General features: G+C 47.9%; 1 protein-coding gene and 1 long non-coding RNA gene across 2 annotated transcripts in view; one reads left to right on the plus strand and one right to left on the minus strand.

Moving 5' to 3' along the window:
- Window positions 1-1,117: 1,117 nt before the first annotated feature.
- LOC142244433 (uncharacterized) lies at window positions 1,118-12,389 on the minus strand. The gene is made up of 3 exons (XR_012724546.1): window positions 12,339-12,389; window positions 7,030-7,123; window positions 1,118-2,219 (listed from the first exon to the last, which is right to left on the minus strand). It is a non-coding gene; the product is annotated as an uncharacterized LOC142244433 (long non-coding RNA).
- A 48-nt stretch (window positions 12,390-12,437) lies between these two features.
- Window positions 12,438-27,106, plus strand: part of FKTN (fukutin) — a 72,900-nt gene continuing 58,231 nt past the window's right edge. Inside the window, exons 1-2 of the mRNA XM_075316648.1 lie at window positions 12,438-12,592; window positions 26,129-26,315. Coding sequence (XP_075172763.1) covers window positions 26,211-26,315 — 105 coding nt within the window. The 5' untranslated portion in view covers window positions 12,438-12,592; window positions 26,129-26,210. The remainder of the gene's footprint in view (window positions 12,593-26,128; window positions 26,316-27,106) is intronic.

Raw genomic sequence — 27,106 nt, forward strand, 5'->3', positions numbered from 1 at the left:
CTGTCAACCATGACTCACCCGTGGCAGGATTCCTATCTATTGACTCCAAGTTCCAATCATAGTGTTGCCCGTAGATGGAAAGCCTCTGTCTGAGGCTATCCAGTCTGTCAATGACTAGATTGAGCTTTGGCTGGGAATGCTGCACAGGGAGAAAATAGCTTTCTATATGTTACCAGGTATATCACACCTCCTGCTATTGGGTCTGCCATGGCTTCAGAAGCATGAGCCTGTTTTGGACTGCAAATCCAGAGATGTACTCAGATGAGGTAAGTCCTGCCATGAAAAATGGTCGTTCTAGTTCAACCTGTCTGACCGCCGGTGAGGCCCTCAAATCTCTCAGGTTTGCCTACTGAACCTACATGGATGTTTAGAGAAGATGGAGGCTGTGTCACACTAGGTACTGGGAAGTACCAAATGCATGGCAAAATAGAAGGGAAAGGGAAGATGGTGACCCCTTACCACCCTCATCATCCTAGATAGGTATCGTAGTGCTGGGCCCAAAATAGGGAACAGATGGGATAAGCTCTTCGTCAACCTTACTAACCACTATGGATGACACAGGGGGAAAATACATTAACTACTTATCTACAGATGACTCAGATAGAAGTTCAGCAAAGCTTTCTGCAATGATACCACGGAGGAGTACAAGAGTACAAGCAAACGGTTTGCACCCAGGGCTTGAATAAACTGAATAATATCACCAGCACCAGTCCAAAGGAAGGAAGGGGTATATACGCACCAAGAGAATGCTTATGAGTAGCAGCTGGGTGGAAGGTAAGCTCCTGCTAGGTCCAAAAAAGGGAAAGATGAATCCAGCAGGAAAGCTACCTTTACTAATGAATACTGACAGCAGGAACAATGTAAAGTTAGAGAGCATTCTATGCAGCCAAACGATGTGACCTTCTATGGCCAGAAACCACATGACTGTCTGTCACCCGTGACAGGCTGATTCATTTCTATCATATAAGCCATATGATTGCACTATCGACCGTCTTCCTGGTTCAACCCCTCCATGTAGAAGTATCTATCCTCTGTCACAAGTGGAGACCCAAGCTATGTCTGAATACATTTATGTATTATTATTTATTATTATAGCGCCATCAAGTCCATGGCGCTTTACATGTGAAAGGGGTGTACATAATAGGGACAAGTACAATAATTTTAAACAATACAAGACACAGACAGGTACAGGAGGATAGAGGTCCCTGCCCGCGAGGGCTCACAGTCTACAAGCATCAAAGAGAGTCTGGAAAGGGGATTTATCCCTAAAGGGGGCTTTACATGCTACGATATCGTTAATGTTTTGTCGTCGGGGTCAAGTTGTTAGTGACACACATCCGGCGTCTTTAACAATATCGCAGCGTGTGACACTGACCTGCGACCTTAAGCGACCTCAAAAATGGTGAAAATCGTTCACCATGGAGAGGTCGTTCCAAACTCAAAACTCGGTAAGGGTTGTTTATCCAGGTGGTTCATCGCTCATGCGGCAGCACACATCGCTATGTGTGACACCGCAGGAGCGAGGAACGTCTCCTTACCTGCCGCCGGCCATAATGCGGAAGGAAGGAGGTAGGCGGGATGTTACGTCCTGCTCATCTCCGCCCCTCCGCTTTGATTGGCCGGCCGCTTAGTGATGTTGCGGTGACGTCGCTGTGATGCCGAACGTCACTCCCCCTTGAAGGAGGGATTGTTCGGCGGTCACAGCGACGCCGCCGACCAGGTAAGTATGTGTGACGCTGCCGTAGCGATAATGTTCGCTACGGCAGCGATCACAAACAATCGCATGCGCGACGGGGGCGGGTACTTACACGCTCGCTATCGCTACAAATTGCTAGCGATATCGCTACCGTGTAAAGCCCACTTTAGTCCTCCTCTCTGGTCAGAGCGAGATTCTTCTTTCTTAAGAAAAAGGATAGTTCCCTGCGCCACTGTTTCAATTATAGGGGAAACAATCAAGAATAAGTATCCGCTGTCGCTTATATTGGAATTATTTGACCTTCTACGAAGTTCCAGGATCTTCTCCAAGGTCGACCTCCAGGATGCTTACAATCTTGTCTGAATACGCGGTTGGATAACGAATGGAAAACTGCCATCAATACCCGTGACGGCCACTCTGAATATCGGGTAATGCCATTCGGAGTCAGCAATGCTTCAGCGGTGTTCCAGGAATTCATCAATGATGTACTTGGATGACATTCTTGCTTTCTCTCCCGATCTACCTACACAGAGGAGGAATATTTTCAAAGTTCTACAGAGGCTGAGAGATAATCATTTATATGCCAAATTCGAGAAGTGCCTTTTTGAATGTGTGACGCCCTGGACTAGCCAGGTTGTCACGGGTAGTCCCATACACACACACACGCCCCCCCACCCCCCTTAGAAGTTCACAGGCCCTGAGGCGGGAAAACTAGAGAGAGTTGAGCTTTGACAGTAAAGTGGAGTTCAAGGGCAGACCAGTGCCATAATAGTGAGTACAACAGTGCCTTCAGGCCGCGCGCCGCACCGCACGGACACCCCAGCATCATCCATTCCCCCGCCTCAGCACCCTCCCTCGGGCCCCCGGGACCATCATCCCCCTACCCACGGAGGGGTCAACACCAGGCTCCGCAACACCTTCCCCGGGAGCCTAGTCAACGGCAGCGGTGGTGTCCATCCATTCACCACAACCCGTGGGTGGCGTCACGAACTCAAATCCCCTACAAACAGCCGCGGCCCTGGCCGTGGACCTCCCTACTGAAGTCCCTACGTGTAGTGCCAAACCCCCCTTTCCAGAGCGACGTGACCCCCGGGTCCGTGAGGAGCTCGAGCCATCCACCGACAAGCACGGATCCGAGCGGCTTGGCAGCCGGCCGAGCCCTCGGGCGATACACATCCGCTCTTCTGGCGTCACGAACAGGATTGAACCCATCCACTTACCTGTGGAAGTGCGCCTTGAAGTTATCGTCAGCGGAGTCCCCGTTGAAAAATTGCAGAATCCGCCATCTTGTCACCATCCTGTGGCGCGAAGATTCCCGCCCAAGCCATCTTCTCCAAGTAAAAAGGGCGCGAAAGTGAGGCCCCGCCACCAGAGAGCAGAGTGGTGCAGAAAGAAAAGAGAGTGCCCCGAAAAGACCAAAGGGGGGCGGATGAAGATTCTGCATCATGTGACCAAAAGGGATAAAGGGCAGAGACTCCAGGACTCTGCCACACGTTGTGTTCCTGGACCCCGACAGTGCATCATCTCCGCCCTGTCTGGCAAGCCCGAATTCCCGGAGCCCGCGCCCGGGACAGCGGCGTGGCTGAAGACTCGGATGACACTGCTGTGCTGCCGCAATCGAGCCCAAGTGCGTCTCTTGTTGGAGCAATGGACAGCTGAGATGGAGGAGCTGGCTGCAGTCGCGCGGGCGCATGGAGTGGAGACCATTTTAGAGGAGCTGGTAGGTGACCCACGCCCCTATGTCCCTGAGGGACCGGCCGCTGTGGCTGAGGGACCTGGCCTGCCCCCAGCCCCTATATGGCCTCCCCCATCACCCGTGTCGGCCGCCGCTGCTTCCCCGCTCAGCCCGCTGCCACCGGTATCGGTAGCAGAGTCCGCAGTGCTGCCCCGCAAGGGCCCAGACGCTGGAGAGACTGTCGGCCTGCAGGAAGATATAGTCCCCGCAGGGGTTAAAGGAGCGGCAGACTTAGAGGTGCCGGTAGCGACCCCCCGTGCGACAGCTGGCGGCGACCCGCCTGCCGCCGAGAGGGCGTGGGCCTCGGTCAAGATGGAGAGGGGACCCGCTCACGGTGAGACCCGTGAGTCCCAGATATCTGTGCAAGCCTGGGGTGTAAGGAGGGCGTACATGGGTGCTCAGCTGCACGTCCACCTCTCCCCGCCACCCTCTAACCATGAAGATGAAAAGTAAAGGGTAGCGGATCCTGGCTGCCAAGTTGAAAAGTCCCCGTTGGGACCATACTGCCTTGTTTTGCCCCGTTTTAAAAAGGACAAGGCCAAGAACTTGCAGGCCACCCAAATACTATTGGGTTTGTAAATAATCGCTTGATCGGCCTGTTCCGTTTCATGACCTACGGAGAGGCAGACTGGAGGATGGGCCTGCGGGAAAGTGTTGGCCAAGGCCCGTCACCACTAAACCGGTGGCGATCCTCCGGGTCAGGGGTCCCCTGGACATGGGGCCTCTGAGAGACCAACAGGTGTGAAACCCTGTTCCCGTCTCATAAAACAACAGCTGGGCCCGTTCCTGGACTGGGGAAAAGGGGTGCTGCCCATTTCTTAGGGGCAGCATCAAGGCTAGGTTTGTTTGGGTGGGCAAACAGAAGGACCCGCTCCCGTTCCCGTATTAATAAAAATGTTTGATTGTTGCAACGTTAAAGAATATGCCTCCCGTATGGGAAGATTCAAATATGCTTAAAATTGTACAAAGTTTATTATTATTTATTTTTTTTCAGTTAAAAGCAACAAAAATAAACTGATGGTGGACGGGCAGCCCGCGGACGGTCTGCATTAAACTAAGGGGGAATGTGACGCCCTAGAATAGCCAGGTTGTCACGGGTAGTCCCATACACACACGCCCCCCCTTAGAAAAGTGACAGCAGTCAAACTACAAAACCTTGTCACCACCCTCCGGGTTTGATGTTCACACCAGGGGGGCGAAGCCAGGTGGTTGGCTCCGCCCACCGAGGAGTTCACAGGCCCTGAGGTGGGAAAAACTAGAGAGAGAGTTGAGCTTTGACAGTGAAGTGGAGTGGAGTTCAAGGGCAGACCTGTGCCTAGGTCTGCCATAGTCTACACCAGGTGTCTGGGTTGGAGCCCAGTCACCTCAGGCAAGGAGGCAGACGGTGGTGGATGCCTGCAGGAGCTGGGATTACAGCCGGTGGAACCGTAGGGACCAGGGACGGGCGGTGGCCCGCCGGTACCGAACCGGGGAACCGATTGGAAACCGGAGCACCAGGAGGGGTACTCAGTCCCAGTACGAGGCCCAGAAACAACCGGGCTGAGTCAAATCAACTGATTGAGGACTGGACTTAAGGACCTATCTCACCCAACACCCGACTAAAGACAACAGCCCAACCATTAGGGTAACGTCACTGCCCAGGCATAGAGACCCGAGGGGCCTGCGCCTGCGGGCAAAGAGGGCTCTCCCGGCACATACCAAGCCAAGAAGCGGCCTACCGTTGCTTAGGCCTAGGAGTCGACGTTTTCTACATAAGTAAGATGCAGGAGAAAGGCGGAAACCACCAACCTGATAAGGGGAAAACTGCAGCCGGCTGCGGGCACCGTTCATCATCTCGTTTGGTTTACCAGAGACTCCAGCGTGTTCGTAATAGTGAGTACAACAGTGCCTTTGGGCCGCGCGCCACTCCGCACCGACACCCCAGCATAATCCATTCCCCTGCCTCAGCACCTTCCCTCGGGCTCCCGGGACCATCATCCCCCTACCCACGGAGGGGTCAACACCAAGCTGCGCAACACCGTCCCCGGGAGCCTAGTCAACAGCAGCGGTGGTGTCCATCCATTCACCACAACCCATGGGTGGTGTCACAAACTCAAATCCCCTACAAACAGCCACGGTCGTGGATCTCCCCACCGAAGTCCCTGCGTGTAGCGCCAACCCCCCCTTTTCAGAGCGACGTGACCCCCGGGTCTGTGAGGAGCTCGAGCCACCCACCGACGAGCACGGATCCGAGCGGCTCGGCAGCCGGCCGAGCCCCGGAGCGGTACACATCGACTTCTCTTCCCTTTCTGGGCTAATTAATGTTGACACGGGGAAGGATTCAGGGCAGGTGTCGGTGGTTCAGATGTGGCCTTGTCGTGATGTAGTGAAGGCGATTCAGGTTCCCGAGTTTTGCCAATTACTACTGCCAATTCATCCCACAAATCTTATCTCGGATTCTTTCTATCACGGCCCTGACCCGCAAGGGAGCAAATCCCAAGATGTGGAGTCCTGAAGCCGAGAGTGTGTTCATCTGTCTCAAGAAGGTCTTCTTATCGGCATCAGAGGTTAATGGATAATTCTTCTTGGAAGGGGATGCTTCTTCCTATGGGGCCGGTGCCATCCCCACACAGAAATCTGTTACTGGTAAGATGCTGACCTGCAGTTTCTTTTCCAGGGCCTTTTCTGCTTCCAAGAACAACAACTCGATCGGTGAGTGAGAACTGTTAGTGATTAAGATGGATCTAGAGGAATGGCGATAGCTACTGGAAGGGCTGGAAGAAATGGTGCATCCAGTTGTCATCTACACCGACCACAAAAACGTGGCTTACCTACTGCCATGGGTGTTATGGAGATTACAGGGGACCGGGGCTCCTAGACTGGCCCTCAGGCCAGGGGGGCCCTAACTCTCCCTATTTTCAGAGATACCTCTGAAGGTAAGGACATCTGGGCCGCTTTTATGACCCTGCTCATGGCCAGCCCTGAACTAATACCTCCTCTCCTCCTCCCCAGAAGAGGGCTGGGACAAAAGTGGTTAAACCACAGATGTAGACAAACAGGTGAAACTAAAACTTGATCACACAAAATACTCACACAGAGGTATTAGACAACAAGTTATAAGGAGGAAAATAAGAGCAGGGAGGAAACAATGAGGTGACGAGAGAATTCCACAGCACCCCAAGCAGCATGCAGTATAAACACCAGTAAACTGGGACACACAGCAAATGGATCGGTTTAGCAGAAGCTATAGTCGGCATCATAAGACAGATTCCTCCATCATAAAAAGGTGGGGAGTAACACGTGATCCAAAAAGTAATCAGCAGGCTAGCAGAGATTTAACTCCTGCTAGCCTGATCACTAATGAGCACACAGCTGATGGCTGCCCGTGTAATAGAGATTTGTGGAAGATATTATGGATTTTATATGATGCTGGTAAATCCAGACAGAAAGCCAATGGATTGATGATGACAGCAGTAATTTTGAATGGACTGATGAACTGAGGTCCTAACTTAAGTGACAATACTTTAAGCTTAATGTTTTTAGTGGACAACCACATCAGATCACCCACACACGTCTGGACCAGGCACACATCTACAGTCAACCACACGCTTATACTTACAGCCTATGTTAAGCAAGTGTCGCTGAACCTTTTCCCATGTAGACGATAGTGCTGAGCCCAATTGGTCCTCCTCGGGAACCCTGGACGAGTGCCCCTTAAGAGAAGTACAGAACTGGGGATGGTGACCAGAGGACTCATGGCGGCAATTATTCATAGCAAACTTTGCAAGAGGAAGGAACGAGGACCATTCATGTTTATCTAAGACAAAACAGCGCATATACTGCTCCAAGTTCTGATTCATGCGCTCCGTTTGTCCATTGGAATGTGCGGGTACTAGTTTCTCCATACAGGAGGCATTTTGAATCTATCACCAACAAAGACTTTTGTACAATGTATTAATTAAATTTCACAGAGCGTGCTCAATTCTTTTTCCCTGTGCCATTTCTCATTATTACACATAATTTATAGACATCTATGGTTTGATTTCCTTGCCTGTGTGGATTGGATGGGTTGTTACTGACATCCAGTGAGAAATTCATGTCAACAGCACATTTAAAAATATATTTACTTAGATAATTGGTGCCGAGTTCAATACTTATTTCATCCACTGTATAATATTAGGGGTTAAGTGCAGTAGATTTTGTGATGGAGAGTTGATCCAGGGAAGTAGTCCGAAATTTTCCCCTTAATATAAAGCTATTAGTGTCTCTCCCATAAAGCTTTTGCCTTCCTCTGGATCAAAATGTTAGACAGTAGGTTGAACTGGATGGACTTGTGTCTACCTTCTACTTTACAAACTATGAAACCAATTAACTTTTTGAAAACACCTGTTATTTTTTAAAATCTGCAAAATGCGGATATTTACCCAGTTTGAACATCCTTTGGGTCAGCCTGAATTAAGTTGAAATTGTGCACCCCATATCTTTGTGTTGGCAGTGTGAGATTTGTGGTCCAGTTATGTAACTCCGAATCCTTTTCTTATTCAAATTAGTAAAATGATTACATTTTCCAACTTTTTATGCTCAGAATAAATTTGGGTTAGCTTGGACTCAATTGGATTTAATGTGGGGCATCCCTAGCTGTGTGTTGGATATGCAGTGTCAATTGGCCAAAGTCATTAAATTTATTGCAAACATCAATAAACATAGTTGTCTCTTCATTTTGATACCAGTTTTTATACTCAGAAGCACTTTGGGTCAGGATACAGGTTAAAGGGAACCTGTCACCAGGTTTTTGCTCCCACATCTAAGAACAGCATAATGTAGAGACAGACCCTGATTCCAGAGATGTGTCACTTACTGAGCTGATTGCTGTCATTTTGATAAAATCAATGTTTTGCTGCAGATCTAGTAGTTATACAGAGCTCATGAATATGCTGGACTACTTGGCAGGAGGCCAAGTAGCCCTCTAATGATAATCTACTGCTCATTAAACAGTGATTTTATCAAAACTACCTTAAGCAGCTCAGTAAGTGACACATCACATCACATCACAGGGTGGCACAGTGGTTAGCACTGCAGTGTTGCAGCGCTGGGGTCCTGGGTTCAAATCCCACCAAGGACAACATCTGCAAGGAGTTTGTATGTTCTCCCCATGTTTGCGTGGGTTTCCTCCCACACTCCAAAGACATACAGATAGGGACTCTAGATTGTGAGCCCCAATGGGGACAGTATTGCCAATGTATGTAAAGTGCTGTGGAATTAATAGTGCTATATAAATGAATAAAATTATTATTATTATTATCACAATAATCAGGATATCTGCTCCTACATTATGCTGCTCTCAGATTAGGTGGTCAAAACCTGGTGACAGATTCCCTTTAATCTTATATGGGATTTCCTGGTTTGTTTGTTTTTCGCAATGTGAGACAAGTGGTTCAAAGTAATTAACCATGTAAAATCACCCTCAGTCTTCATTTGGTACATTTTGTAACAACTCTTTTCCAAACTGTTATCAATATACAGTGTGTCCACCGCCATTAACTTGAGAATGGCGGCAGCTATAGGCATAGAAGTGGTGTCTAGGTATAGTACAGTAACCATGCGCTACGCAATGAAACCACCTATAGCGCCACCTGGTGGAAATCAACGGAGATAGCATTTTTATCTCGGTAACGGAACGAGATAGAGGAAAAAAAGTGAATTACAAAGTTGTAGGGCATCATCAATTCAATAGGAATCGACACCTTGCATACAGAAATGCTATGAATGGAACGTGTCAAACTCAAGGCTGCGGTCGTAAAGCGATACCTCATGGAGACCTTCCTACAAGTCATTGGGTATGGTGGCTGCGTGGAGTGGCCTCCACGCTCACATGACCTGACCCCATTGGACTTCTGTGAGGTCACATCAAACAGGAGGTGTATGCGACCCCTCCACTAACATTGCAGGACCTACGACGACGTATTACAGATGCCTGTGCAAACGTGTCACCTACCATATTGAACAACGTGCAGCAAGATACAGTATGCTGTCCAGAGTCCAGATGTGCATTGCATCTGACGGTGGCCACTTTGAGCATCAAAGTTAAATGAGCGCCATATGCGTGACCAGCATTCAATGTTGGGGGGGGTCATGGGTTTCATACCATAACATTTCTGAATGCAAGGTGTCAGTTCGTATTGAATTGATGATGCCCTACCACTTTGTAGTTCACTTTTTTTCTCTATCTCGTTCCGTTTTCGAGATAAAAATGCTAACTCCATTGTTTTCCACCTGGTGGCGCTATAGGTGGTTTCATTGCGTAGCGCATGGCTACTTTACTATACCTAGACACCACTTCTATGCCTATAGCTGCCGCCGTTCTCAAGTTAATGGCGGTGGATAGGATATGGGTGGACACACTGTATACAGTATTTATTGACTTGTGTGCAATACGAAGAGGTTCATTTTCACTGGCCCTCAGTGCATGGTCTTTTTATGGGACCACGGCCAGAAGCAGAGTGCTGTAGCTTTCTTTCTCCATAGAAAATAAATGGAGTTAATATGTATTTAATCTCCAAAACCCAATTCTCAGGAGTGCTGGGATTCTCCAACAATCAGTGACTCATCCCTTGTAATCTTGGAAAAACCACTTTCGTTATTAAAACACTTGTGTGCACAAAGAAACAGACCTGTCAATCATCTGCCGCAGTGCCAGGGGCAAGTGCACTTCAAATAAAAAAAATATATACAAGTTTGTCATTACTAAAGTATTCCGGATATGAAGAATCATTTTGCCAGCTCAAAATAAAAATGTAGAAGTAATACCCCAAAACAATGGTTGAATTGCATTTTTTATACTATTTATCTGCACTTGGAAATTTTCTCCTGTTTCTTTCATGCAAGAAACCCAAATCCCTCATACGTCTATGCAGACAGAAAAGTAAAAACGTTATGGCTGTTGTTAAGAAGGTGAGGTAAAAAGAAAAGCTCAAAAATGGGAAACTGGCTGTAGAGGGGTTGATACATAAAAAAAAGCCTCACATTCTACACAGCCTCAGACAATAAACAACTCAGCCTCACACACTTCACACAGCCTCAGGCAATACACACACAACCTCAGACAATACACACACAGTGCCAGGCAAAACACACACAGCCTCAGACAACACACACACGCGTCTATGTGGACACAAAAGTAAAAATGTTATGGCTCTTGGAAGGTGAGGAAGCAAGAAAAGCGCCAAAGGAAAAACTGGCTGTAGAGGGGTTGATACATAAAAAATAGTCTCACTCTATACACACAAAGACTCAGACAATAAATACAACCCAGCCTCACACACTACACAGCCTCAGAAAATACACACACACACACACACACACACGTCTGTGGACAGAAAAGTAAAAATGTTATGGCTCTTGAAAAAAGGTGAGGAAAAAATCAAAGCGAAAAAAAATGGAAAACTTGCTGTAGAGCGGTTGATACATAAAAAAAAGCCTCACACTTTATACACACAGCCTCAGACAAAACACACAACTCAGCCTCAGGCAATACACACACACACAGCCTCAGGCAAAATACACACACAGCCTCAGGCAAAATACACACACAGCCTGAAGCAACACACACAAAGAGCCTCAGGCATCACACAGCCTCAGACACTAGACACACACACAGCCCTAGGCAACACACACAACTTCAGACACTACACACAACTAAGCCTCACACACAGCCTCAGACACAACACAGCTTCACACACTGCCTCAGGCTACACATGCACAGCCTCTGACAATGCACATAATAGCCTCATACACTCCACAGCCTCAGTCACCACACACACAACTCAGCCTCACACAGCGTCAGTCAATACACACAACAGCCTCACACTACACACAGCCTCAGACACTACACACAGCCTCAGACACTACACACAGCCTCAGACACTACACACAGCCTCAGACACTACACACAACAGCCTCACACTACACACAGCCTCACGCTACACACAGCCTCAGACACTACACACAACAGCCTCACGCTACACACAGCCTCAGACACTACACACAGCCTCAGACACTACACACAGCCTCACGCTACACACAGTCTCACGCTACACACAGCCTCACGCTACACACAGCCTCAGACACTACACACAGCCTCACGCTACACACAGCCTCACGCTACACACAGCCTCACGCTACACACAGCCTCACGCTACACACAGCCTCAGACACTAAACACAACAGCCTCACACTACACACAGCCTCACGCTACACACAGCTTCAGACACTACACAACAGCCTCAGACACTACACACAACAGCCTCACACTACACACAGCCTCAGACACTACACACAACAGCCTCACACTACACACAGCCTCAGACACTACACACCTCACACAGCCTCACACTACACACAGCCTCAGACACTACACACCTCACACTACACACAGCCTCAGACACTACACACCTCACACAGCCTCAGACACTACACACAGCCTCAGACACTACACACCTCACACTACACACAGCCTCAGACACTACACACAACAACCTCACACTACACACAGCCTCAGACACTACACACCTCACACAGCCTCAGACACTACACACAGCCTCAGACACTACACACCTCACACAGCCTCAGACACTACACACAGCCTCAGACACTACACACCTCACACTACACACAGCCTCAGACACTACACACAACAACCTCACACTACACACAGCCTCAGACACTACACACCTCACACCTCACACAGCCTCAGACACTACACACCTCACACTACACACAGCCTCAGACACTACACACAGCCTCACGCAACACACAGCGTCAGACACTAAACACAACAGCCTCACACTACACACAATCTCAAGATACACAGCCTCAGGCAACAAACAGCTTGACATAATACACACTGATATGTACACAGTGAGAAGCTACCATATCTCCGAGTCCTCACAAACACCATCGGTCCACAACCTGACTCCTCCCAAACATGTGACTGATCACATGGCCATGACATCATCAAAGGTCCTTTAGCTCACTAAGATCTAGCATCTGTAGCAAGAACATTCTTAAAGGGACAGTGACCATAGAGCCTCACTGTGTGATTATCTCTATGCTTCTCTGCTGCTCTGTGGCCGTGGCTCCATAGATAACTGCATCTGACAGAAGAACTGGACGGGAGCAGGCAGGTAATAAGAGGGTGGATGGGCTGCTCTATTTCTTATGTAGCTCTGTACGTGTCTGGGTGTGTGTGTGTTTGTGAATAATTATAGATCTCCCTCGTATACATATATGTGTGTATATATAATATATATATATATAATCTCTATCTCTATATACACGTGTGTGTGTGTGTGTGTATACTATGTATGTATATGTGTGTATATATATATATATATATATATATACACACACACACACACTCTGATATCCAGATAGCAGTGCAGTACAGGCTATGTCCCCAATGCTTATTGCCCCTCTGAGCGACTCACTATTTTGTTCCCATTGAATGGAATTACCATCTCTATAGTTTAGGGCAGGTGTCTCCAACCTGTGGCCTGGTAGCTTCATGTGGCTCGCGGGCTTATAATGTGTGGCTCACAGGCCCATGATGTGTGGCTCGCGGGCACATGATGTGTGGCTCACAGGCCCATGATGTGTGGCTCGCGGCTGTCTTCCAGTTAGCTGCATTAGCACCAGGTCTTGCAAACCACTATGACTAGGTCTCCAGATAGTGACATTTGTAAGTAGCCCACAAAGAAGAGCAGACCTGGCTGGAGGTAGGAACCCCCGGATATTGGTATACTGCCTTGGTGGGGTGATTTCTGTGGAAAAGCTTTGGCTGTCCTTATACTGGTAATGGGGGCTCTGGGTGTTAGGCTATGTGCGCACGTAGCGTTCTGCCCTGCAGAAATTTCTGCAGCGATTTGAACAGCACACGTGCGCTTCAAATCGCTGCAGAAAGAGTCCGTTATGAAAAAAAAAATAAGCCGATTCCATGCGCTCTGAGTGCAGCCCCTCCCATAGACAGAGCGGGGGCTACAGGCAGAGCACAGGAAAGTAGTGACATGTCACTTCTTAGAACATGCGCTTCGGGCAGCAGCGGAAGCGCTGCTCTCTAATACGCCACGTGCGCACGTCTCCTGCATAATCTTCATAGATTATGCTGGGGACGCAGGACGCATGCAGTTACGCTGCAGTGCAGATCGCAGCGTAACTGCATGCAAATACGCAACGTGCGCACATAGCCTAATGTGAGGGTCAGGAACTAAATGTGGCTCACAACCCACTCTGAGAGCTGAATGTGACTGTCAAAGTCAGAAAGGTCGTGGGCCACTGGTTTAGGGCATCACTGAGCTGTGCCCCCAATGAACGCCCCTGTATGTAAAGCCTGTGTTACTTGTTCAATCTGTAGGAATATATTCAGTGTTAAGCCTGTATATCAGGCTGTATATTCGGTCCTCTCGGTGTGTGCATTAGTAGCATCTCGTGTTGTATGAACCGTCTGTTACTGGGTGTTAACACACGGCAGATTTGTGGCAAAAAAGTCCACAATAGTTCCATATGTATGACTACAGGCATTTTTGCAGCAAACCATATCTGCAAACAGTGTTCAGATAAATGGGAAAAACAGACATATGTGAACATAACCTGAAGCTGGCCATACTGCCTGTCCATTTGATCATCTTCCCCATACCTAAGTGCTGGGCTCTGCCAAGCCTTCTTGAGTTTATGGGGAGAGAGGAATAATCCTTGCTGGGACACCTCTGGCCACAGCTTAACTCCCCTTAGTACAAGGATCTGTCATTGCTATTCCAACATCTAGATTCTTCTCTTCTTCAACATTAACCTCTTCGCAAACTAGTAAGTATATATACGTCCAAGGTCGACTCCCTTCAGTTACCACAGGCTCGCACGGCAAGCCCGAGGTCATCCCTGCACATGTCTGCTGATCTGATCTCTGATCTACCCATGCCTTTTAACCCCTTAAATCACACTGTCAAACTCTGACAGCATGATCTAACGCACTCCGGTGGGGATCGCACTGTTCCCCACCGCCATTGGCGCTGCATGACATGATCATAGGGCACCAGTATGTTGCCATGACAGCGGCAGTGAGATGATGACCCCTGTCGCTGTTATGACTCACTTGCTGTGAATGCTGGCAGAGCAGGACAAGAACACAGCATTTCTGCTGATCAGAGCGAGCAGACAGTGCAGTCATAAAGTCCCCTAAGGGAACTAATAAAATAAAAAAAAATATGTACAAAAAGAGATAAAAAAAAACCAATAAAAAAACCCTGAAAGTTCAAATCACCCTCGTGAGAATAAAAAACCTATAAAAATACACATATTTGGTATCGCCGCTTTCATAAATGCCTGATCTATCAAAGAATAAAATAAATTAATCTGATCCGTAAAGGACGTAGTGAGATTAAAAATCAAAACACCAAAATGACATTTTTTTTTTTGGTCTCTGCAACATTGCATTAAAACGCAATACAATAACAGACGATCAAATGTCGTAGCTGCACAAAAATGGTATACATAAAAATTTCAGCTCAAGATGCAAAAAATAAGCCATCACTGAGCCCCAGATTCCGAAAAATGAGAACGTTACGGGTCTCGGAAACTGGCAACAAAAGCGCCATTCCTCTTTTTTTTTATACAAACTTCAGAATTTTTTTTTTTTTACCTGTTAGATAAAAGTAAAACTATACATGTTTGGTTTCTTTGAACTCATACTGATCTCATATTGCCAGGTCAGTAGTGTTACCATATAGTCAACATGGTGAATAAAGAAAACAAAAAAAAATTGTGCAATTGCATTTTTTTTTTGCAATTTCACCGCACTTGGAATTTTTTTACCATTTTTTTTTAGTACAATATGGGGCAGAGTGAATAGTGTCATTCAATAGTACAACAACAAGCCCTCATATGGCTATATAGAATGAAAAATAAAACAGTGTCGGCTCTTGGAAGGAGGCGAGGAAAAAACAAAAACGGAAAATCGCCTGGGGTGAAGAGGTTAATTGTCAGGGGGTACTATAATTCCGCCATAGACGTCAGATCAGCCGGCTTAGGCTGCTTTCACACTACGTTTTTTAACATGCGTCAGGAACGTTTTTTTGCTGGAAAAGTGGATCCTGTTCTTACAAAGAAAAACGCATGCAAACGCGTGTGTTATTTTGCAGGATCCTGTCACTTGAAGTTTATGGGCGCGCATTGAAGTCATGTGATCGGGAGTGAGGGGAACTGAAAGTGATAGACTGGGAGCCGGCATCTGACAGCCGCGGATGCTGGTAACCAAGGTAAACATCGGGTAACTAAGCGAAGTGGTTTGCTTGGGTACCCGATATTTACCTTGGTTACGAGCGTCTGCAGCTGCTAGGAGCCGGGCTGCCTGCTCCCTGCACACGTAACCAAGGTAAACATCGGGTAACTAAGCGAAGTGCTTTGCTTGGTTACCCGATATTTACCTTGGTTACGAGCGTCCGCTGCTCTCGGGAGGGGGAGAGAGGGAGGGGGAGAGAGGGAGGGGGAGAGAGACTGATCACGCCAGGCCTGGTTTCTGGGCATGCTCAGTAGAGCAAGTAGGATCCTGTCTATCAGCATGCCATCGTTCACATGCGTTTGCGTGCAGTATAGTCAGGATCCAGTGAATAACTATTTGGACGCAGCTCAAAAACGCTACAAGTAACGTTTTTGAAAAAAGTAAAAAAACTGCAAGTCGCTGGATCCTCACTATAACGCACGCAAACGCATGTGAACGCATGTTGACGCGAGTCCAGTGCAAATGCATTGAAATGAAAACGCATTTGCACTGGATCCGTATTTGCGTTAAAAAACGTTCATGATGCATTTTAAAAAAACATAGTGTGAAAGCAGCCTTACAATGTGTATTGGGCTCTTTGGATCGGAGCTGATTCATCACATGCAGCTTTTAAAGGGTTAAGCCAACTGGTAATTTAATATTAACATCTAACCATTTAATTTTAAAAACTAGGCACCTCTCTATTTTACCAGCTGTTTTTTTTTTTTTCTTGTTTAATCCGATGAAGTGTTGTTTGTGTCTCCCAGCATCCACTGGAGATTCTCAAACGTGACAGGGGGTGGCGCTGTGGCCAGTACCCCAGCTACTGTCACCACCCCCCGAAACAGGAGGTCGTCAGGTGCGTCCTGATAGAATAATAACAGATAGTAAGTAAGAGAACAAATGGTAGGGAAGTTTTAATTGAAGCATATTAAAAAAATGGGTTATTTTTGAACAAGTGAATTTTGTGTGGCCGAGCACGTGTAGTTGGAATGTGGCCGAAAGTATGCAAATCTCCAGCTATATGGATGTGTGCCCACGGTGCGTTTTTACTGCTTTTATTCATGCATTTTTTTTTTCTTGCATATTTTTATCAATACGGTAAGGAAAAACACATTACAGCAAAGTCTGTGAGAATCCTGAATTACTGAGCACGTTGCAGATTTTGGTGCAGGAAAAATCTGCAGCATGGCAATTCTTTCTGTTTTTTTTCCTGCATCTGATCACTGATCCACTGCAGTGCTCGTGTTCGATTAGTGCAGTGAATTATAGCCACTCGCAGCACTGACACTTCACCTCACACACTGTGCATCCAGCATGGTCTGTGAGGCGATCCGTAGCTCAGTAACTAGGGGTCATCATGGTGACGACCCAGGGTTGCCATTGCAGCAATTGGGTCCCTGTGATCGCATTATAGGGATCCGATCGCCAGGGAGAGGTAAGCGATCATCTCCCTGCCTCCTGAATGCTACGATCACGATTGATCGCAGCATTTAGGGGGTTAAACTGCTTGGAGTGGCGCGGACACTGCTCCTGGCAGTGAGAGCCAGGTTCCGGCTGTAACATCAGTGACCCAGTAGCAAATGTGGGGGTATAGAGCAAGAACCCTGAGATCGTGTTAGCACGCCTTTGTGGACGCGCGCACCTGTGTGTTGTCACCGCCCCCGACGCCAGGTTTAGACGCAGTGCGCATGATCAGACGTCCCGGCACTTCCATCTTCCGCCAGCATCAATTATCAGCAATTATCGCCAGCATCATTATCCACTGTGAAATGACTAGTCTATCAACATGGGCTGAAAGGCCACTCTGCCAGGAAGAAGCTATTACTCGAAAAGAAACATAAAAAAGCCATATTAATGTTTGCAAATGCACACAAGGACAAAGACCTTAATTTTTGGAGACATGTCATGTGGTCTGATGAAACTAAAATTTAACTCTTTGGGCATAATGACCATTGTTACGTTTAGAGGAAAATGAGAGAAGCTTTGACGCCCAAGAACACAATCCCAAATGTGAAACATGGGGAAATCATGAGGAAAGACAATTTATGTGTCACTGGCAATACTGAAGCAACATCTCAAGACATCAGCCAGGAACTTAAAGCTTTGGCAAAAATGGGTCTTCCAAATGGATAATGACCCGAAGTATACTGTCATACTAGTTATAAAGTGGCTTAAGGATAACAAATCAATGTTTTGGAGTGGTCATCACAAAACCCTGATCTCAATCCTATTGAAAATTTATGGGCAAAGCTAAAAAGGCAGGTGCGAGCAAGACGACCTACAAACATGGCTCAGTTACACCAGTTCTGTCAGGAGGAATGGGCCCAAATTCCTATCAACTATTGTTAGAAGCTTCTGGAGGGATAGCCAAACCTTTGACCCAAGTCATACAGGGCAATGCTACCAAATACTAATGAAATGTATGTAAACTTTTGACTTTGCAGAAAGTAATAAAAATGCCTTAAAACATTCTCTCTCGCTCTCTCATTATTTTGGCATTTCATGTATATAAATAATTTTGGTTCCTAATTGACGTAAAACAGAAAAGTATTATTCTGCTTTCATGTCACATGGTGAGAAAAACATGCAGATGTGTCTTTTCTTTTTCGCTCTATTGGGAGACCCAGACAATTGGGTGTATAGGCTATGCCTCCGGAGGCCGCACAAAGTACTACACTTAAAAGTGTTAAGTCCCTCCCCTTCTGCCTATACACCCCCCGTGCTCCCACGGGCTCCCCAGTTTTTTGCTTTGTGCGAAGGAGGTCAGACACGCACGCACAGCTCCACAGATTGGTCAGCAGCAGCTGCTGACTATGTCGGATGGAAGAAAAGTGGGCCCATATAGGGCCCCCAGCATGCTCCCTTCTCACCCCACTCTTGTCGGCGGTGTAGTTAAGGTTGAGGTATCCATTGCGGGTACGGAGGCTGGAGCCCACATGCTGCTTTCCTTCCCCATTCCCCTCTGGGCTCTGGGTGAAGTGGGATCCTATCGGTCTCCAGGCACTGAGACCGTGCTTCATCCACAACTCCTGTGGAGCCTGATGGATAGGAGCCGGGTACCGTTCAGGGACATGGCCCTGCATCTTGGAGGTATTCTGTATCCCTGTGGGGACCGTGCACGGCATCACCTCAGCTTTGCTGGGTGTGCTAGTGCACCGGGGACCGCGGCGCTGACCGGGTCTATATGTGCCATTACACACTCAGCGTCGCTGAGTGTGTTTATATGTAGGGGCTACCGCACTAACCGCCGCTGCCATGGGAGACTGCGGCGCGGCTGGGACTTGTAGTTCGCCGGGGACTTTCACGCCGGCCGTGCTTTTACGGCGGCCGCGTTTATACTAGAGTCCCCGGCTTGCTTGCGGCCTAGTTTCCTTTTCTCCCGCCCTCAGCCCTGACAGGCAGGGGAAGTGCGGGACTCTGCAGAGCGAGCAGCACTGAGGGCTGGAGTATGATTTACATACTCCACCCCCCTCACTGTGTGCAGTGTGAGCACCAGTTCCCGCACTTTCTCGGCCATGCCCCCAGCTCCCTCCTCTCGTCAGGACGCCGCAGCCATTCCTGTCAGCTCCTCGGACGCTGCAGAGGGGGACAAATCCTGGGAGACCCAGACACGGTCTCTGGTGGCCTCACAACCGCTTAAGGCGGCTGGTAAGCAGCACCTGTTGGTGCTAGCCCCATGGTGCTGTAGTATATTGGTACATTATTTGTGTATTGTATATACTTTACATTGTATGAGCACAGTTCATTCTGGCTATATACCCTATTGTGTTACTCAGGGAAAACTATAGCATGGCGCCCACAAAAGGCAGGGGTGCCAAAACACAGGCTTATTATGCTGCCTGCGCCGCTTGTAAGACCCCACTACCGGCAGGTTCCACTGACCCTCATTGTGTGCAGTGTTCGGCCCCTGTGGCACTTCTTCAGCCGGAGCCTATGCTAAGAGGGGCCCAGGGGGAGCCACCTGTTGACACTGTCCAGGTGACGGGGACTGAGTTTGCAAAACTCTCTGAGACTATGGCTAAGATACTAGAAGCCTTGCAGTCCAGGCCGGTATCTCAGCAAAGGGACTCTGGTGAATCATTGTTCCCTGGCCCCCCTCAGTTGGACCTTCTTTGTCCTCCCGGGGTATCTCATACATCCCAGGCTGAGGGTTCTGACTTAGACCCCAGCCCCAGATCGACTAAGCGGGCTCGCTTAGAATTTCCCTCGACATCATATTGTTTAGGGTCTCAGCGGGGGGAATCCTTGGTTGATGATGCGGAGACAGCTGATCAGGATTCGGATCCTGAGAGCGCTCTCAATCTTAATACTCCAGACGGGGACGCCATAGTGAACGATCTTATTGCGTCCATCCATCAGTTGCTGGATATTTCTCCCTCAGCCCCTCCGGCGGAGGAGTCAGCTTCGCAGCAGGAGAAATTTCGTTTCAGGTTCCCCAAGCGTACACAGAGTATGTTTTTAGACCACTCTGATTTCAGAGAGGCAATCCAGAATCACCATGCTTGTCCAGATAAGCGTTTTTCTAAGCGCCTTAAGGATACACGTTATCCTTTCCCCCCGGACGTGGTTAAAGGTTGGACTCAATGTCCCAAAGTGGATCCTCCAATCTCCAGACTGGCGGCTAGATCCATACTTGCAGTGGAAGATGGGGCCTCGCTCAAAGATGCCACTGACAGGCAGATGGAGCTCTGGTTGAAATCCATCTACGAAGCTATCGGAGCTTCTTTTGCACCAGCATTCGCAGCCGTATGGGCGCTGCAAGCTATCTCAGCAGGTCAAGCGCAAATTGAAGCAGCCACATGCACGGCCGCGCCACAAGTGGCATCCATTACCACCCAGACCTCGGCAATTGCGTCTTACGCTATTAATGCTGTCCTGGACTCTGTGAGCCGTACGGCGGTTGCGGCCGCCAATTCGGTGGTACTCCGCAGGGCCTTGTGGCTACGGGAATGGAAGGCAGATTCTGCTTCCAAAAAGCGCTTAACCAGTTTGCCAATTTCTGGCGACAGGCTGTTTGGCGAGCGCCTGGATGAAATCATCAAACAATCCAAGGGAAAGGACACATCCTTACCCCAGCCCAAACAGAACATCCCCCAACAGAGGAGAGGGCAGTCGAGGTTTCGGTCCTTTCGGGGCGCGGGCAAGGCCCAATTCTCCTCGTCCAAAAGGTCTCAGAAAGAACAAAGGAACTCTGATGCATGGCGGTCTAAGTCACGTCCTAAAAAGACCATTGGAGGCACCGCTAACAAAGCGGCTTCCTCATGACTTTCGACCTCCTCTAGTAGCATCCTCGGTCGGTGGCAGGCTCTCCCGCTTTTGCGACACCTGGCTGCCACAAATAAAAGACCGCTGGGTGAGAGACATTCTGTCTCACGGTTACAAGATAGAGTTCACCTCTCGTCCCCCGACTCGATTCTTCAGGTCCTCTCCGCCTCCCGAGCGAGCCGAGGCTCTTCTGCAGGCGCTGGGCACTCTGAAGGCAGAAGGAGTGGTGGTCCCTGTTCCTCTTCAGCAACAGGGCCACGGTTTTTACTCCAACTTGTTTGTGGTCCCAAAGAAGGACGGGTCCTTCCGTCCAGTCCTGGACCTGAAACTTCTCAACAAACACGTAAAGACCAGGCGGTTCCGGATGGAATCTCTCCGCTCCGTCATCGCCTCAATGTCTCAAGGAGATTTCCTTGCATCGATCGATATCAAAGATGCTTATCTCCACGTTCCGATTGCCCCAGAGCACCAGCGCTTCTTGCGCTTCGCCATAGAAAACGAACACCTACAGTTCGTGGCACTGCCATTCGGCCTGGCAACAGCCCCACGGGTTTTCACCAAGGTTATGGCTACTGTAGTTGCGGTCCTCCATTCTCAGGGTCACTCGGTGATCCCGTACTTGGACGATCTGTTGATCAAGGCACCCTCTCAAGAGGCATGCCAACACAGCCTCGACGCTACCCTGGAGACTCTCCAGAGTTTCGGGTGGATCATCAATTTTCCAAAGTCAAATCTGACACCGGCCCAATCGCTGACATACCTTGGCATGGAGTTCCATACCCTCTCAGCGATAGTGAAGCTTCCGCTGATCAAGCAGCAGTCACTACAGAAAGGGGTACAATCTCTCCTTCAAGGCCAGTCATTCCCCTTGAGGCGCCTCATGCACTTTCTGGGGAAGATGGTGGCAGCAATGGAAGCAGTCCCTTTCGCGCAGTTTCACCTGCGTCCCCTTCAATGGGACATCCTACGCAAATGGGACAGGAAGCCGACGTCCCTCGACAGGACCGTCTCCCTTTCTCAGGCGACCAAAGCCTCCCTTCGGTGGTGGCTTCTTCCCACTTCATTATCGAAGGGGAAATCCTTCCTACCCCCATCCTGGGAAGTAGTCACGACGGACGCGAGTCTGTCAGGGTGGGGAGCGGTTTTTCTCCACCACAGGGCTCAGGGTACGTGGACCCGGCAAGAGTCCTCGCTTCAGATCAATGTTCTGGAAATACGGGCAGTGTATCTTGCCCTGAAAGCGTTCCAGCAGTGGCTGGAAGGCAAGCAGATCCGAATTCAGTCGGACAATTCCACAGCGGTGGCATACATCAACCACCAAGGCGGCACACGCAGTCGACAAGCCTTCCAGGAAGTCCGGCGGATTTTGATGTGGGTGGAAGCCACGGCCTCCACCATATCCGCAGTTCACATCCCAGGCGTAGAAAACTGGGAAGGGGATTATCTCAGTCGCCAGGGCATGGACGCAGGGGAATGGTCCCTTCACCCGGACGTGTTTCAGGAGATCTATTGCCGCTGGGGGGTGCCGGACGTCGACCTCATGGCGTCCCGGCACAACAACAAGCTACCAATGTTCATGGCACGGTCTCAAGATCCCAGAGCTCTGGCGGCAGACGCCTTATTTCAGGATTGGTCGCAGTTTCAGCTCCCTTATGTGTTTCCTCCGCTGGCACTGTTGCCCAGAGTGTTACGCAAGATCAGGGCCGACTGCCGCCGCGTCATCCTCGTCGCTCCAGACTGGCCGAGGCGGTCGTGGTACCCGGATCTGTGGCATCTCACGGTCGGCCGACCGTGGGCACTACCAGACCGACCAGACTTGCTATCTCAAGGGCCGTTTTTCCATCTGAATTCTGCGGCCCTCAACCTGACTGTGTGGCCATTGAGTCCTGGATCCTAGCGTCTTCAGGGTTATCTCAAGACGTCATTGCCACTATGAGACAGGCTAGAAAACTAACGTCCGCCAAGATCTATCACAGGACGTGGAAAATTTTTCTGTCGTGGTGCTCTGCTCAGGGTTTTTCTCCCTGGCCATTTGCATTACCTACTTTTCTGTCCTTCCTTCAATCTGGACTGGAAAAGGGTTTGTCGCTGGGCTCCCTTAAGGGACAAGTTTCGGCGCTCTCTGTGTTTTTCCAGAAGCGCCTAGCTAGACTTCCACAGGTACGCACGTTCCTGCAGGGAGTTTGTCACATCGTTCCACCTTACAAGCGGCCGTTAGAACCCTGGGATCTAAACAGGGTGCTGATGGTTCTTCAGAAACCACCTTTCGAGCCAATGAGAGATATCTCCCTCTCACGACTTTCGCAGAAAGTGGTTTTTCTAGTAGCAGTCACTTCTCTTCGGAGAGTGTCTGAGCTAGCAGCGTTGTCGTGCAAAGCCCCTTTTCTGGTGTTTCACCAGGACAAGTTGGTTCTACGTCCGGTTCCGGAATTTCTTCCTAAGGTGGTATCCCCCTTTCATCTCAATCAGGATATTTCCTTACCTTCTTTTTATCCTCATCCAGTTCACCAATGTGAAAAGGATTTGCACTTGTTAGATCTGGTGAGAGCACTCAGACTCTACATTTCTCGTACGGCGCCCCTGCGCCGCTCGGATGCACTCTTTGTCCTTGTCGCTGGCCAGCGTAAAGGATCACAGGCTTCCAAATCAACCCTGGCTCGGTGGATAAAGGAGCCAATTATCGAAGCTTACCGTTCGGCTGGGCTTCCGGTTCCCTCAGGGCTGAAGGCCCATTCTACCAGAGCCGTGGGAGCGTCCTGGGCTTTGAGGCACCAGGCTACGGCTCAACAGGTGTGTCAGGCGGCTACCTGGTCGAGCCTGCACACTTTCACGAAGCACTATCAGGTGCATACCTATGCTGCGGCGGATGCCAGCCTAGGTAGACGAGTCCTTCAGGCGGCGGTTGCCCACCTGTAGGAAAGGGCCGTTTTACGGCTCTCTTACGAGGTATTATTTTACCCACCCAGGGACTGCTTTTGGACGTCCCAATTGTCTGGGTCTCCCAATAGAGCGAAAAAGAAGAAGGGAATTTTGTTTACTTACCGTAAATTCCTTTTCTTCTAGCTCTAATTGGGAGACCCAGCACCCGCCCCTGTTTTTTTGTGTACACATGTTGTTCATGTTGAATGGTTTTAGTTCTCCGATATTCCTTCGGATTGAAGTTACTTTAAACCAGTTGATAATTCTTTTTCCTCCTTCTTGCTTTTGCACCAAAACTGAGGAGCCCGTGGGAGCACGGGGGGTGTATAGGCAGAAGGGGAGGGGCTTAACACTTTTAAGTGTAGTACTTTGTGCGGCCTCCGGAGGCATAGCCTATACACCCAATTGTCTGGGTCTCCCAATTAGAGCTAGAAGAAAAGGAATTTACGGTAAGTAAACAAAATTCCCTTCTTTTTAGATAGTGTATGTAAACTTCTGATTTCATCTGTAAATGGTGGAAGAAGTGCTAATAAAGCAATCTAAAGAATGGTCCTATTAATTTGTATGGGAAAATGACATCCTGTTCACATAATAACTAATAATTTTTATCTGTATTGCGCCAAGATATTCCATAGCACTTTAAAATTCAAAGGGTACTTGTACAAACAAGTATTACAGACTAACACCATTCAACAGATACAAAGAGGAGTGAGGGCCCTGCTCACAAGCTTATCTATGAGGAAATAGGGGCGGCACGAAAGGTAAAAATTATGTCATGTAAGACCCAGCCATCAATAAAATAAATAGGGACATTCAAATAAGGCTGCATGAACCGGTCACCAGCCAGTATGTGTACAAGTACAGATGCACAGTGCTATCGCGTGCAATGAAGAGATAATGGGATAGTTAGATTATTGAGATGAGGTGATAGGCCAGTCTAAAATATAAATTGTTTTTAGGGCACACTTAAAACTGTAGATACTGCAAATCGGATTGTCTCTTGTAGTGCATTCCAGAAAACTGGTGCAGCACGAGAGAAGTCCTGAAGATTTGAGTCTGACTTTGGGATTATAGAGTATGTTATGTATGGTTGTAGACAGAGATGAGCGAAGAGATGTAGGGCGGTGCAGAACTGTGGAGAGCTTTGTGTGTAAGATCAAGTGCACGCGTTGAGTATTTGGTGAGTGTTTTTACCTCTGTATTTGTTACCCAGTCCTGTTTTTTTCTTACAAATGCTGAGGTAAAAAACTCACCAAATACGCAATGTGTAAACGTGGCCATAGAGTAATAAGTTTCTATTAGATTCTGTAGTGGATGGGTAACCAGTGCAAAGATTGGCACAGAAAGACGGCACCAGTGTAGTGGTTGGACAGAAATATGACCTTGGCTTCTGCATTCAGGATAGATTGGAGATGTAAGTGATTAGTAAGAATGAGACTGATTAGTAGAAAGTTGCAGTAATACAAGCAAGAAATTAATCAGTGCAACAGTAAGAATTTTTGCAGAGTCAATGGTGAGATAATGTCAAATTCTACCAATGTTTTTGAGGTGCGGTGACATAAGCGAGCGAGTGATGGGGTTTAGGGAGTGAAGGAGAGATCTGACATGTTCAGCCTTCTGATTGTCTTTTAAATATTTTATGCTTGCAAAGATACCAAGCATTAAGATCAGTAACGTGTCCATTGTTTTGGCAAATTCCCACTAATACAGTAAATACAACTGAAGTCAATGGAAAGGCTGCAAAGAAGCCCGAGATGTTTTTGAGCATTTTGTTAGAGTTTTCATTAAAAAAAAATGCTTGCTTTTGCTTCATTGTTTAATGGCTTAAAAAACACAGAAATGCCAGTAAGAAGGAGCCCAAGAAGCGCTAGGAAAATGATTAAAAAAATAGCACTAGCAGGAAAAACACATTCAAAAAGCGCTCGGGAAAATACAAAAAAAAATGGTTATGGTTTGCAAAACTCTAGAGAAGAGTCTGCCCGAAAAATAGCTGGTTTTGACAGCAGGAAAAAGACGCAGTGTGAACATACTCTTTAAAGTCATATTATAAGGGGGTTTATTGCTCAGGACCCTCTGTTTTAGCTACCATTCCGCATGAAAGTCTGCTGTTTCTTATGTACGGTAGCTACCTTGCCCTCTGCTTTATAGATAGAACACATCCTTTACTTTCTGTAGGTATTTGATGATGTGATTGATGTAATAACCTTATTGTGATACATTACAGTTTGGCTGCATACCTCATATGACCTGACAACAATGCCCAGATTTGATATGAATTGCCATCACACGTCTGCGAGTCCGGGATAATGCAGCGAGTCAACAAAAACGTGGTGCTGGCTGTGCTGACAGCAGCAAGTACATTGTTTCTTCTGTTCCAGCTGTACTACTACCGCTATTACATATCTACCAAGGTAATATCTCTTCCCATATCATATAGGGCACTGAGATATTTTATGTAGTACGGGGCATAGAGTGGGACATGTTTCTGTCCTTTATTCCTGTTGACACCAGATCTTAATAAGAGGAGTTATGGATAGATAAATTATCCCCTTAATTAAAAAAACAACTCATTTTGAAAGCTAGTAAAAAAAGAACCCACACTTTTCAAGTTCCAAGTGTTTTTGATGCCTTTTTTATGTAACGTTAAGGCTGGGGCTACACGGTGATTTTAGGTACAGCACAGGTTGGGCCGCCAAAGATCACTGCTTGCCACTTTGCCATTTTACCATAGTCAGAACCGTTTCGCAACTTGTCTATCATGGTTGTGGTAAAATTGTGGGTCAAACTGTGACCTTATACACTTACATTATGGTGCAATGCAGCAGTGACATACGGCAATCTATGTTAAAAATTGTCATGTATCCCCAGCCATATAAGATTGCTTGTTTGTGACACTTTTCAGGGGTTAGGGAGTGTGCACATGGAGGTTTTTTTGTTTTTTTTTTGCGAGTGGAAGCATCTTTAGAAAACGCTTCTTTCAAGACTTTTTGTTTCCTGAAGCAGTATAAGACACACTGAGTAATTTTACTCAATCTTTAGAGAGTTTGCACTCAGTTTCATCTCAGTTTCTGCTTTGAAAATGCCTTAGAAAAAAGGTATGTGCACAAGATGTCTATTTCAGGTGGATTCCACCTGGAATATGCCTTTTAAAAAGCGCTAAAAAACCTTAGTAAAAAATGAACATAATACAACAGCAATGGCA

The sequence above is a fragment of the Anomaloglossus baeobatrachus genome, chromosome 1 (assembly GCF_048569485.1).
Source record: "Anomaloglossus baeobatrachus isolate aAnoBae1 chromosome 1, aAnoBae1.hap1, whole genome shotgun sequence".
Classification (NCBI taxonomy): domain Eukaryota; kingdom Metazoa; phylum Chordata; class Amphibia; order Anura; family Aromobatidae; genus Anomaloglossus; species Anomaloglossus baeobatrachus.